Source organism: Anser cygnoides, chromosome 5 (genome assembly GCF_040182565.1).
Source record: "Anser cygnoides isolate HZ-2024a breed goose chromosome 5, Taihu_goose_T2T_genome, whole genome shotgun sequence".
Classification (NCBI taxonomy): domain Eukaryota; kingdom Metazoa; phylum Chordata; class Aves; order Anseriformes; family Anatidae; genus Anser; species Anser cygnoides.
In genome coordinates, this window is record NC_089877.1 from 19,920,788 (window position 1) to 19,935,260 (window position 14,473).

The window sequence follows — 14,473 nt, forward strand, 5'->3', positions numbered from 1 at the left end:
ACTGCTGTGGCTGCACTGGGGCCAGACTCACCACCAGCTGGATTAAAAATACATATACTTAAGAGAAAGAATCCACTGCACTGATGGCTGACCTGCCTCTGACCAAAGTTACACTGGAAAGAACTGCAAGTCACAATCTTAGCAGCAGCTCTGTACCAGTCTGGCCTACCGACTTTCACAGAAATTAATGGCAAAGGAGAATGGTTTTATAGCCAAGGTTGAATTCTGGGAACAACATCTCTACTTAGAACTTACCCTACGAGTTAGGATGGGATTGAAGATGTAAGCTACCTTTAGGCCAGCTCAACATTAGATATTTAGCTTAAGCTGATTGGCCTCTCTGGAAAACTACTGAACAAATACAGGTACTCTAAAAGGCAATACACCCTACAATGACTAGGATTCTGTCACAGGACGTTGACTCATCACTGAGTTGAGTGTGAGCCTTAGATAAACCACGTGGTAAAGTGCCTGCTCTTTGCAGTACGTCATGACACAGAAAATGTGTGCAGTATTCCTAGTTCTGTATCCTCTACACAGTATTTTCACAGAATGAAAACATGACAGAAACTTAAATCTCTGAGTTTTAGTCTAACATCATGCAAAATTTGAAATTATTAAATTAGACTTCGGCAGAATATGTCTATTTATTAACACTTATTTAGTTGCGATTACTTAGGATTTGAAAATCAGTATTAAAGTTTACCTGCACCAGAGCTGTGCACAATCCAAAGATTCCCACTGCTAGTAAGTTTTCCTGGAGCCATATTTTCACCGTTTCGTAGCAAGGCTGGAAAAAAACAAAACGTATTAGCTATAAACACATGGATGTATTCCCCTGGGAACATAAAGACAGAAAATACAACACTAAGCTGCTGGGTACCCTGGTTCATCGCATCACCAGTGGAGCAAATACAGTGCCTTTCTGGCTTGGAGCCTGCACACAGAGTACGAGCTGTAATACCACCTCCGAAACACTGCACACATGAATATGAAGTGGGCCAGTAATTAAATATAACCAAGAACTAGATTTGGGGCATCTTTGCCCTCTAACATTCAACTAGAAGCAGTTAGAATTTCAGAATGAGCCTTTCCATTTTCTTCATGTCTCAGAAAAGGTTTATTACAAAATATATATAATAAATAGACAGATGCACACACACAAATATGTACCTCATATATACACATTACACAAACAAGGGTGTCAGTGAGAGCTGCTCAGTAGCCTCTCCTGCTGCACAAGGGCTGCTTTCTTACCATTTTCCATCATTTTAAGCTGCAGTATGGGTGCTCCTCCATTATTTTCTTCCTGCTTTAAATTCCACACTAGCTATAACCTCAAATTCCTAGCCCTGGAACATGGCAATCGCCCTTCCCTTGGAGGGGCTGGCATTGGCTGAGGTGAATCCTTTCTTTAAATAATACACTCCGCCTCTGTGGGACAGCCTTGCACACACACTGCCCTGTGTCCTGTAAATGTACATGGGCAAGGTTGTTCAGCCTTCGGTTAGTGGCTTCCACAGTATGTACATGGCATTAATGCCTACCCAAACGGTGTGGTTTTAGCCTGGTTAACCTGCACCGATCATCTTGGTACCCTGAATAAAATAGAATAAGACCTTTTAAGTCCCTAATTCAGAATTTGACTTGGAGCTACCTGGGAGGTACGATGGAACAATGTTTGGTTGCAACTCAGCCTCTGCCAGTGCCAATCCATGGGCATGAAATCTCACTAAAAAGTAACAGAGCTCTTGCACAGTTTCTGTCTTTGCAAACCATTAGAACAAGCAAAACTTCATTTCAGTGCTACTTCACCAGCTGGCCCTGCCCCACGCCTCCCTCCTGGGTATTTACATTACCTGTAATTAGCACCAACAATTGCTGAGCTAGTTAAAGACAGAAATTTGGGCTCTACACACAGCAGAAGCCCCTGAACTAAGGTGCCTGGCAGGAGCAGAGCGCACAAGGCTCGCAATCGTGCCTCATGACTGCTTGTGCCACACAAAGCTACTGCTATGCCAGTGCTCCAGGGTGTGTGGGGGGGGAAGCCATTTGCCTTTACCTTAATCCAGTAGGTGGATGTTAAAAAAGACAATCCTGTCATTTCCTAGCTTGATCTGGGTGGACCACGCTCCAGATCAGTGAAGGTACTTGGCTGTGACATGAACGGCCTTCAGCTCCTCAAAGTATTCAAACTGGCAGTTTCATCAGAGGTGAAAAGCTGTAGCTCGACATGAGCCTTCCAAAACCTGATTAAAGCTGCCCGAGGTGACACCACACCTTATCACCTTTCAGCTAACTAGCTTCCTGCCCTTCACCTGGGTTGGAAGGAGGCTGCTGAGCTGCAGCTGGGGAGCTACTCACCGCTTTCCACCAGGTCCCTGGGGAATGGAGCCCACAGTTCTCGCTGAATTCCAAGCAGCAGGAGTCTGGCACCCGGGTCGTATTGTACACTTCGAACCAGTCAGTGTAGTTGGAGACTCCACAGCATCTGAACTGGAAAAATAAGAACCGAGATGACACTGTAAGGCTGATCTGTCCCTGGTGTCTGCTCGTTCTGAGGTGGTGGAAGAAGCTTCCATGCCTGCCATTGGACACAAACAGGACCTCATTCAGTGCACAGAATTACACTTGAATACACCAGCAGGAGCTTGAAACTTTAAAAAAAATAGTATTTCCTTAGCTTTACCCATACAGGCTAAAGTAGCTAATGTTGAGACAAGATGCAAAGGCACCTATTTACAGTGGCAGGACACTGCAGGAGCTGAAATAGGACAATGCCAGCCAAGTACCAAGGTTTTCTGTGACTGAGCAGGATTACACCAATTATTTGCAGCTTGTTGTCAGGAAAAAAAATATTTAGGCTACAGTTATGGGAGCCAGGAGGTAAAGACACTGGGATTTCTACTGCACGCTACTTATGAAATCATGATTGAAGTTAATGAGGCAAATTTCTCTCCAAGCTGTTAATTACTGATCACCTCTGAAAGTCTTTGTGACTCACTAAAAGATTCATTTCCTCCTCTCTTTGGTGCAGTTCCATAACGTCATTATTTGATGCTGCTAAGTGATGGGTGCTTTAAGTATCTTCACACACTGACGCAATGTACAGGAACTGTGCTAAACTGGAAGGTTTGTTCCACTTTGGGAGCAGGATGAAACGTGTAGGAGATGTACATAACAGTACAGGGAATGGCTCTGTGACCATCTTCCCCCCTGGGATCTGGTAGCTGCCTGTGATAGAAAACACGCAAAGACTGATTAGCATATAGATGTATACACCATCTGCCACTCCTGCGCTAGCTCCAGAGTAAGAACCTGTAGGTATTTAGGCTCTCTGGCACTGATGACTATAAGCAGCCTGCATGGCTTCACTGACCTGGGGCTGCAGAACTGCTCCCAGCTACAGGCCGTACTTCGCGCTTTCTCAAGGCTATGCCAGCCACCTCCTTGGCCCTGAAGTGACTTGTTGAGGTCTTATTTTTAAAGCCTGATTTTATGTAAGCCTGTACAGTATTTTTCACTTCCATACACAGCCATTCCTCTCGTGTCTGATAGCTCATAATCACGCCGAGTTCTGCATCACCAAGTCTTAGGACCTCCTATTAGGTCCTATTAGGATTTAGGATGCTGGTACTTACATGGGCCTGAGCATGTTTTCCCTCTAACAGCTGTAGGGTCTGTGGGCATGGGAGGGCTGAGTGGCCAGGTCTCTGCACGCACCAGAGATCTGCCATTCAAGACCAACAGAGGGCAGAGGTGTCACACATTGCCTTGCACATCGTACCTTACTTAAGCACTCACAGAAAACAGTCTGCAATAGAGACGTTTCAGTACTCACAGCTCTGTTTTTCTTCTGCCAAACAAAACTCAGAAAGCCTTCCTGGACTCGCATCTATCCCCCTAAGGTTCTGCTCAGAATTCTGATTTGGTCTGTGGCAGAAATCAATCCTTAGCTTGCTAGTGTTTGATTTGTGAGTTTACAGGCTGCATTTTCTATAAAATAACTTCAAAGAGAAAAAAAAGTTTGTGACTTTCTTTTGTTCCTTTATGTTGCTGCACACAAGACAGGAGTTCCATGAGGAAGCGGTCCCCGAAACAGATCAGAGCAGTAGGGAACACATGCCATGCATTTGAGGAGTGTGGATCTATCTGGAAATTTTACGAGAAGGTCTTGCAGGGTGTCATCATTAGTTATCAGTCAGCTCTTTTGATAGATGGAAGTGACAGCTTGTCTTTCAAGCAAGCCTTGAAAATGTGGCTTATCTGTGATACAGAGAGTAAAATACAAAGGGCTGAGACATTTGTGTGCTGTTCTGGCCGAACACAAGTGATATAAGTTTGCATAGACTGGGACTGAACTCCTTCTCCCCATAATTTTGCATGGCTGAGGGTCTCAAAGTCCGACAGACTACAGGGATGACGTACAGGTTTTGTAGCTCAAATACAGGTGTTGAGACCAGCTCTTTTATGGGCTCCGTGAAGCAGATCATGGCTAGACCACAATCTAGGATTGGGACGCCAAACAGTGAAAAACTTCCCAGTGAGCCAACAGGTAGAAATAATAGGAGGGGATGCAGGTATGGACAAGCTGCAGTGGGACAAACTTCGTTTGGTCTTGGTGACGCATTCCCTGCCCACGCAGATCCTCTGTGTACTGTACAAAAGAAGAGGATTAAATACTGATACTTACCTGCCACTGCTGGCAGATAAGGCAGTCCCAGCAAGGGGAGAAAGGGCTAAGAAAAGATCAAGGGTGAAACAGAATGAAATTGCGTGAGGATCAATAATCTTGGTGCTGGAAGAAATAATGATAACACATCAAAAGAGATGTCACGTCTTCGGAAGACAAAGAGAGGCTGCACGAAGGAATTAAGCAGTGGCTGATACGCAGTCCTAAAGGAGAGGAAGCGCTGACCAGCACTGGCAGCGGTCAGCAAAGCCCACGTCAGGCACACAGCATCTGTAGGGAGCAGAGGCACTGAGAGGGCAGTAGGCCAAGAGGCAAGAACAAGGAAACGAGCAGCAGTGGGTCTGAGTGGGTCACCAGCATAGCTTCAGCACAGGGGGCCGGCTAGGAGCCAGAGAGATGGATAAACCGAGAGCTCAGTAAACTGGGAGAATTCAGTGCAGGGGCCCAAGCAGAGAACAGCGAGTATGGGAGTGATTTTGGTCGTGTTACAAGCAACTAGTTTATCCTGTGTGCAGAAAGGTGAACAACAAGGAGTAGCCAAATTACTAAGAGAGATGAGGGACTGCTGAACAAACAGAGTAAGCATAATAAAGGCGCATACTGAGGACAATGAGCAAACTAAGATTACTTTCTAGAGATTTGTGGGCAATGTTATGTTAAATGTTAAAAGGTACGTGTTTTCTGAGCAAAGATGGTTGGAGACAGACCTATAGCTTGGAGGGTGGAGAAAGCACAGGTCACGTGGAAGGTAATTTCTGCAACCAGCAGTTTGCTGCAGCCGGTTAGGGCAGAGCTCATGTTCCTTCACTAAGGCTGATGTTTTGCCGTGGCTAAAAAGTGAAACCACCCGATTGTCATGAAGCAATTGAGGACTCTGTTTCCTGGAGGGTAAGCTACAACCACCTTCATTTTATGGGCGTCGTTTACAGTCCCATATTATTCCTTTCACTAGTTAGTGATAAAGTTAGATAGGGTTGCCTAATTGATGGATTTTGTCCCTAGTTTCAACAGGGAACAATTCACTCACATTTTTAGACACAATTACAAACTACTTGTGCTTATTTGGGGCATCTAGCTTGACACACTTTAAAAAGGAGTAATGGCAGGTACTGTCCTGAATAGCAGGAACTTTAAGGCGCCCTGACTTGGACACCTCAGATCACGCAATGCCAGGGCTTGTAGCTGTGAAAGAGCTCGTCTAATTGGAGGTAATTGTGCCTGCCCACATGAACAAACGGGGTACTTCTGGCACAAGGCAACAGCTGGGTACTGGTTCTGGGCACACTCACACCCTCCAAATGTTGGGGCACAGTGGCTCAGACAAGCAAAAAGCTTGTCAAATGCCTCTGCGCATCCAACCTCCTGCTGCTGAACGTTTCCAGCAATACTGACACAACGATGCTGTTTGCTTCACATGGGAGGCTCTGTCTCCCGAGATATCAAACCACATTTTGTCCTCCTTGGTTACAGACATCAGTCCTTCCCCAGTATTGATTGTCTGAAGGGACATGTTGGTTCCCAAAAGCCCATGTGCAGTCAAAAAGTGGTGCTGCTAAGGTCTTTTCCCAGCCAAACTCACCAGCGGCACTGAGGTCTCTGTCGTGTATTTTTGGAATGGAAACTGCTTGCAGATGGCTTTATTTTTGTGTTAACAAGCAATTGCTGCTTGGTATATCTATGGCTGGTAATTTATGTTAAACATATTTCTATCTTACTGAAGTGAAAATGTAAAGATTCTTGCATGGATTTCACTGGTGTTCAAGACTGAACAGGCCTTATTTTCACTGCCAAAATCTCACAAGATCAGCCACGTTGGGACAGGGGTTTTGGAGAAAAAAGAAAAAAAGAAGAAAAGATAAAAATTGAACATGCAGACATCCAGTCCCTGGCTCAGTCAGGTTTTAGTAGGGACACTAGGGACAGCATAGGATGACTTTTATATTATTTTTTTCTTTCATCACCGTAAAAAGGAGTGAGTAAGATGGTTATAATTTAAAATCATATAATGTTTAATGGATTTCTGGGATTAGTTCAGCAGTAATCCCAAAGTATGTTTTGATCTAACATCAAATCAATGACAGGGTGGAGGGAGATTGGGTCTAATTTTGTTCTCAGTTACCTTGGTCTAAATAGACATGAAAGGGATTACACAGCAATAAAAGTGAGCTGAATTTGCTCACTTTAGTGAAGCTAATGCTTTTTCTCCATGCTTCTCAAATTACTGCCTGGTTAGTTAAAAGGAGATGTGTTCAAAAATTGATCACAGAGATGCTGGGAATGAAGCAACGTTTTAAAAATTAATGCATATTTCTCATTTCCTAATGATCTCTACCTGTAACTTTAACCAGTCCTGGTCGGTGAGGAGTGTGATACGGTTCTGTGTAACTGACATCCTAAACTATTAGAATTTCAGCCACATTTAAAAAAATTTTGTATGCTTTTGTGGTCTTTAGTCATGACATGCGTAAGTCACCTGCTTCCGCATTGGATTCTTTTAAAGCTTGAAACTCCATTGAGAAAGGAAGTGAGTTTGGTAATCTGAAGGTATTAAAAAGAAATCAATAAAATGTTCCAGCTTGCACCAGCTCCCTGACCTAAAGGCTTAACACCGCTGCAGAACAAGCCTAGTGCTTTCCTCTACCATGCATTGCATGTATGCAGCTCAGCCCCACTCCCTCGCTGGTAATCCCAGCAGATCACAGACCACATCTAGACATTCCTCCCAGCAGCAGGGCCTGCCCGAGCCTGCCTTGTCCTTGTCCTGGTTACCTGGGCACTGCATGCTTCTGGGAAAAAGGGGAAAACAATTTCTTAAGGCACAAAGGCTTCAATGAAGAAAGCCCCTCAAAAGAGGAGGAACAACAGAAAACCAGCCCCCATTCCCCTCTCTGCTTAGCTCTTCTGTCACGCTGCTCTGGGACACCCCCACCCACCCCACTCAGGAGAAAAGGGGAGCCTGCCCGTCCGCTCAGTCGCCCCGAAGCAGCCCAACAGCGCCATTCACAGGTGCCTGTGTTTGCGCTGGCCATCCATACCCCAGTGGAGACGCCTCCCTAACTCGTGACCAGCCAGTCCCACGGAGACCCAATGCCACCAGCTACACGGGGCTCTGTTTCTGGGTAAACTTTTTTTCCCCTTCTTTAAGCAGCGGTTGCCACACTTGGTGGCACTTGGTGACCTCCGGGTGGGGACGGTCTGCAGGCTAACAGCAGGACAACTGCAGAGCCACACCAGAGCTCAGTCCCCTGGGTCTAGGCCTAGTATTTTAATCCCAGTGCCAGCCTTCTGTTCTAGCTCTGAGTAGTACTTGTGCAAAGAAAGGAGGGCGAATGCGGAGGGGACAAGGGAGGATGACTCATCATCATTTCTGCTACTGTCAAGTTTTATTTCCCCTTTTTCTGAGGCTGCTGTTTTCCATCCACATACAGACACGGCCCATAGCTCAACCGATGACTGGTGTCTACTGGCTCCATTAAAAAAAATGAGCGCTGAGACATTCTGCTGTATGGCAACGTGATAGCTCTAACAGGGGGGTTTGGGAGAGCTGTCCCTTTGCAGCCAGAATGAAAACAGCAAGTCTGGGCCAGGACCTTCCCTTCTGCAAGTCCCCTGCACGCTCCTAATCCTCTCATCAGTGATTACCCTCTACTGATTAGCGATGTAAGGGGTAACGATTATTACTGAACACAAAAAATAATACTTGGCATTTACATAGTGCTATTCAACTGCAAAGTGCTTTACATAATTAACTATGCTGGATTGCCTCCACTGCACCACTGCAATAGTCTATTCCAAAATAGTTTTGAAAGATACATGTGAAAAGCAATTATGCAGAGCAGTAAAGCTGGCTCTCTGGGAGTGCCATGCTCCTCTCCTCGCTACGCAGCACCGGGAGCACGTGGGCTGTACGAGCGCGGTGCTGCCAGGACACTGCGTGGTGCTCTTGTAGCTGGCCTGTTAGAAAAGAGAGCGACTTAACAAGACTGCAGGTGGCTTGCAAGGTGGCACTTTCCTGTTATCTTTTGGGCTCTTTTGGGGCTTAAGAACTCACTGACGTTAGGACTAGCTGACGTCTGAAACTTGTAAGACCCGCTTTAAACAGTAAGAGGTTTCAAGGCCAAAGGAACCATTAATATCATCTAGCATCATCTGTAGCACTGCAAAGACCACAAACTATCAAGCCCAAGCTCGTCGCTGAACAAGACCATTTATTTTAGAAAAAAAAAAAAAAAAAAAAAAAACTGTCTCAACTGCAGGGAAGGAGGATGCAGCATCCTGCTGCACAAATGGCATCTTGCCATCAAATATCTGTAGCTTGTGTTTTCAGCTCTCAGATCAATTGCAGCGCTCCCTACTTTCAAAAACCATTTCCCTTCCTGCTCCCTTTAAGGACTGCAATCAAAGCACTACTTCATCTTTCCCTGGTTACATGAAGCTTTGTAAATTTCTCATCATCAAGTAGATTTCCACAGTTCTGATTATTCTGATATATCTTACTTGAATCCAGTCCAATTTGTGAACATCTCGAAAAAAATGTGGTGGATAGGTGAATTGGACATACCAGAATATATTGTTGCACCAATTTTACAGAAAGGAAGCAGAAGCTTCCTTAAATCCTCCACATAATGTTTTTTCCTCCACCTTAGATATATATCTAATACTTCTTGGGGTGTCACTGAAAACAGATTAATATTTACGACAAACATCTTAATATTAGTAAATTTTGCTCCAGAATGAAGTTAGTGTGAGGGGGCAAAACTTCTATATTCTGTTTGAAATAAGCAATGATATTAAACATTTTATCTACATTTCATATGACTTACTCTTGGGCCAGCACCTCAAAATGCATTTCTCTTGTCAGTAATTTATCCCTTTTCATACAGCGTAGTGTTGGAAGAGAAAAATATTAGGAACTAATGCAAAATGCTGAGTCCTTTGAAAGATAACAGAAGGAACCTTCCCTATGCAATTGCTAGGATGCCGGACCAGGAAGGTTGTTTGCTGGACCTGAGCTGTTCAAGACTTTCATATGCAGTACTGTCACTGCCAGCCTGCTGCTCTCAATATGGACAGGATCTACAGCCCAAAAATACACAGGGATTAGCAAACCAATTCTTTGGCTCTGCTAGCGACCCTGAATTTTTTAACTTCCCACCTTCCTTGGCAGCCTGCCACTCCTGTTATCTTATATTGTATAGAAAAGCATATGTGAATCTTGAACACGATCAGACTGAAAGATGTACAGTTCAGGATTTTACTAAAGTAAAGGAAGAAAAGGGAAATTGAGCAGGTTTATTGTACCAGAATGCGGTAGGTTGCCCATCCATCATCTTGAGTAGTTCATTTAACTTTGGAAGCATTGGCAGAGGTTATTGTTTCTGGCCAATTTAAGGCATCAGAGGCAAGACTAGAGCCCTGCGTGTCTGTACCATGCTAGCGCCTCTGGAGGAGAATTCTGAGAAAGCTACAGAAGATTTTCTGGGTGAAACCAAGGTGGCACGGGTGCTTCTTCCTAAAGCTGAAGAGATACTGAAGCACTTTTCCTCATTCAAGAAGGAGTACTTAGATCAGAAAGATCACACCCAAGAGAAATAATTGCACTGAATATGAAAAGAGATGGACAGAGCTAATAAACCTGGACTGTAAATGATGGCGTTTCCTCAGCAAGCCAGACAAGGACAAAAGGAAAAAGCCAGCTACGGAGTTCAGCTTAGCCTTATGAGACAAACACTGGCAAGAGTGTTGTCAGAGAATCAGAACGATGCGACAGCGGTGGCAACATAGCAAAAATCATTCCCAGCCCATCTGTGATGGAGGATGACTGAATTCTGCTGGGAAAAAATGTGCTGACTGCAGGAGGAGGTTGCAAACACCATGGCCAGCTTCCATTTTGTGCTAGAGGAAACCAACAATAGCAACAAAAGGAGACAAGACAGTAATGAAACAGGTCTGGAGTGTTTGTCATTACGCTATTGCTGCTCGCTCCGACGTAAGCTATTCCTTTGACTTTAAAGAGAAGGTGACGCTTGCTTCCTGTTTGACCATCTCCTGCACTCTCTGCACGGCAAACTAAGTGATATTTAGGTGTCAACAAAATATAAATATTTAACAGAAATTAGCTATCCTGGCCAAAATAAATAAACAAAAATCACCATTTGTTACAAACAGCAGTTTAGTTGCTAATGTGCTGATTGGATGTGAGGAAGAGGTTGGCTTGGGATCTGGGGGTCTAATTAGGTCTGCACACAGAATATGCTGTTCCAGAACCCAGAGGGTAGAGAGGAAGGGAAAAAAAAAGCTCAGACTTACATCTGTTTGAATGATGCTCCATGCATTAGTTAGGCCAATGTTTCCATCTGTCCCATACAAATGAAGCCCTTTCTTCAGATCACGCTGAGCATACTTGTCAATCTGAAACAACAACAAAAGACACAAAACTCAAACTTTGCTGAGTACAGCTGTTCAGAATCAAAGTGCAGGGGGGCACGGAGATGTCAGACAATAGTCATAAACTGAAATAAATAAAAAGTTAACTGACATTTCCTAAAGCCATTCTCCCGTAGAGCTGGTGTCTATTACAGGTATCTGCAGAGAACATTAGGAGCTCCTGTTCTGAGTTAATGGTCGTGTTTTCCATTGCAGACCTCCAGAACGTCTTTTCCCTTCTCCCTTAACCACCAAAGTACTATAGAGAGACTGGATTCAGTTTAATCACTCATTTTTGCAAATGAGACCTATAAATGAAAACTGTCATCTACCCATAGCATCTCCTTTCAGCTTAATATCTTTCTGTTGCGAACAAGTTCCCCGCAGCATCTTCCATTTGCTTCCTAAAAGATCAGCAGCAGCACTAATGTTGTAGTGATGCTCTGAACTGTGTTCATTATTTTGGCCAAGGCACCCCACTTCTTACACCAGGATGGATGTAGTTATATTGAAGCAGCAGGGAAAGAGCTATCCAAAATTCAGGACAGACGGGATGTAAGAATTTAGCTACTAAATGGAGCGGCTCTTAAATGAACTTCTGCTTTAGAGGCCTTTGCAGTGCTCGAGAGTTGAGTCTCTCTCTCGGGTACAGCAGGCTGCTGTTGGGCCCACTGGTCACCAAGAGACAGCATCCGAACCGACTGCAAGTGCCTCTCTCCCAGTATAACCACATGTACACGTTTGTGTAGAATCAAGCAAACAAAAAAAGGAAGGAACATTTTTATATTATTGTTATGCATATTCACAGCTTAACCTGATTTTTCTGCTGTAAACGCAAAGCACTGAGGAGCTGCTCAGATATGCCCATCCATTCCCCCTCACTGGGTGCTCCTCAACGACAGCCGAGGTACAGCAGGAAAGGTGAACAGACCTGTCCCTTCTTCTTCTCCATTAATCTGCTCTAAATCTGACTGAAAAATACAACACTACTCAGATCTTTTTGCTGCAGCAGTCAAAATGACAACCAAAATAAATTCACAGCTTGCTTCATGGGGACAGTCTAAGGCAACGCCTGCCTCTCTTCCACATCGGACATCAGACAGACCAAACGTATTCTTTGGTAATTGCATCTCTGACACCAGTCATTCCAGCTAGGGGCATCCAAAATGAAACAACCGATGCTAACTTTGAGTTAAAGCTATTGTGCTTCTACCATACGCTAGGATTTTCCATCCGTGTTGTTCACACGGAATTGTTTTTGTTTGCTCCTGGAAAAAAAGTGGATGCAAAGCATTTCCCACAGTGTAAAAGAGGAACTTTGAACCCACTACGTCATAATCATTACGGGGTAAACGTAAAGTTACTCAACGACACGACTCCACGACAAACTATGACTTTAGAAGTTCATCACAATGAAGAAATCTCTGCTGCACGTGCAAAGGTGGTGCTAGGTCTCTCTGGTTCTCTCATTTCCTTCTTAGAGGTTTACTACCACCAAGCAGAGCCACTGACAGAATACAGCTCTGGGGTAGTACAAGAAAAAGCTACTGCTTACTCTCAACACCTTGACTGTCAAGCAAGCACTTTCTCGCGGATGACTATCTTGAACAGGAGGTGCTCTGCTCCCACTACAATTATCATCGAAGCTGCTTTTGATTTTACGCAGAGAGAATACACAGTCACTGGAACATTAATTAGAACAGAAAACCAAATCTGAAAGCTATTATTAAGCTTGAAGTTAGCTGAGAAAATTACAGGCAATAAATGATGAAGTTACATGTGTTTGGGATTCCTAGCCTTCTTTTAGGAATTAGACTGGGCTGGGTTTCAGCTCTTCACTTACCCTCAACTCCCTGTGCCTTGTCTGGACCTCCTGTGGTCTCGAGCAGAAACACCAGAGAGGATGGGTAGGCACAGTTGTGCTGTTAGCTCAAGAGAGGCTCTGAAATTTAGCTAGTATCCTACAGAAGTAGTGAGGTAATTCGATTGTTGAAAAACTAATTCAGAAAGGGACAGGTGAAGAGGAACAGCCTAGCTGAGGGCAGATATCTAACTATTAGATTTATTGCCTTGAAGACAAAAGAGGAAGGTCTATTTGGAATATTAATTTATCAGACTTAAGAAAATCTGCCCTGCCAAGTGAGAGAGCTATGCATCAACCTACAATTCCCATCACCGCTAATCTGGAGGAAGGGGGATGAGGTCAAAGAAAACAGTGATGCTTCTCTGAAAGGCACGTGGCATCCTACCAGATGCAAAATGTGAAGTTTGCACTTCCGCACTCAGATTTTGATTTGCAAACCGATGCAGTGGCTCAACATGATAATCCCTTTTACCCGGGCTCACAGGCTGCCCTTGTCAAGGCAATCTCCATGTCCTACTTGAGATCAACGATGTTTAATAACTTGCGATCAACATTTATAAAGTACTTCAACATCAGGAGTAATGTTTTGTTAGCTTGTGTGTGCTTTAACACGGTCTCAATAGACTGCCTCTCCATGAGTTCCTGCTCTTCCTTTTTACCTGCAGAAGATTCACTAATTAGCAACTTGCAGAGGCAAAATGAAAGCAAGCCCTCTCCTTCTCATAAAGTTAACCACTTTTCCCTGCACAAATAGTATAAGAATTTTATGTTGTGAACACAACTGGAAACAGACTTCCACATTTCAGAAACGGAGTGAACAGCAAAACATTGCTTAACAAAGCAGGCATTACATGACCAGTTCCTGCACTAGCATTTCAAAGCATCAATGCTTTGAAATCAAGTCCCTTCACATCAATTCATGCGCATTGTATGACCCATTATTATTATTTGTTGGTTTAAAAAGAAAGTGTCTGTTTGAATATCTTGCTTAGAAGGGGACATAAGCGTTTTATAACCCCACGCTGTATGTGTGTCTCATTTCCTTCTGTCTCATCTCCAGGCAGTCTCTCGACTGCTTGCTTCTCTGCAAGAGGCAGGCATACAGATGCTGTGAACACTACCTCCAGATTTCTTTACTTTTTTATTCCATGTCCACTGACATGGGAAGCTATCTAGAAGTCTTATAGTTTAATATATATACATATACACATACATATACAGCTTTGTATTTATTTGACTGTAAATGTAGCATTTTACATAGTCCTCCTTTATATGAGTTTCTAACTGATCTTCTAACCAAGTGTGCTGTAAATGCACCAAAGAGTGCTGTTCTCTGAAGAGCAGCTGATTTAAAACCTTTTTCAAAGAGTTACTCCTCAAAGCATTCACACTCTGCCGTATGCTTATGCTAGGGTCAAAAAGGTGTTCGGCATCCCCCGCAGCCTTTCACCCTGCCAAGCTGATACGGCTGCGCCGTAACTCTCACCTCT

General features: G+C 44.0%; 1 protein-coding gene across 11 annotated transcripts in view; it reads right to left on the reverse strand.

Annotated features, from left to right (window-relative positions):
* Positions 1 to 14,473, reverse strand: part of TSPAN4 (tetraspanin 4) — a 412,293-nt gene that overhangs the window by 6,449 nt on the left and 391,371 nt on the right. For all 11 annotated transcript variants that reach the window (XM_066997986.1, XM_013174382.3, XM_048058647.2 and 8 more), the window contains 3 exons: positions 11,003 to 11,104; positions 2,365 to 2,496; positions 707 to 790 (listed from right to left, as the gene is read on the reverse strand). In XM_066997986.1, coding sequence (XP_066854087.1) covers positions 707 to 790; positions 2,365 to 2,496; positions 11,003 to 11,104 — 318 coding nt within the window. The remainder of the gene's footprint in view (positions 1 to 706; positions 791 to 2,364; positions 2,497 to 11,002; positions 11,105 to 14,473) is intronic.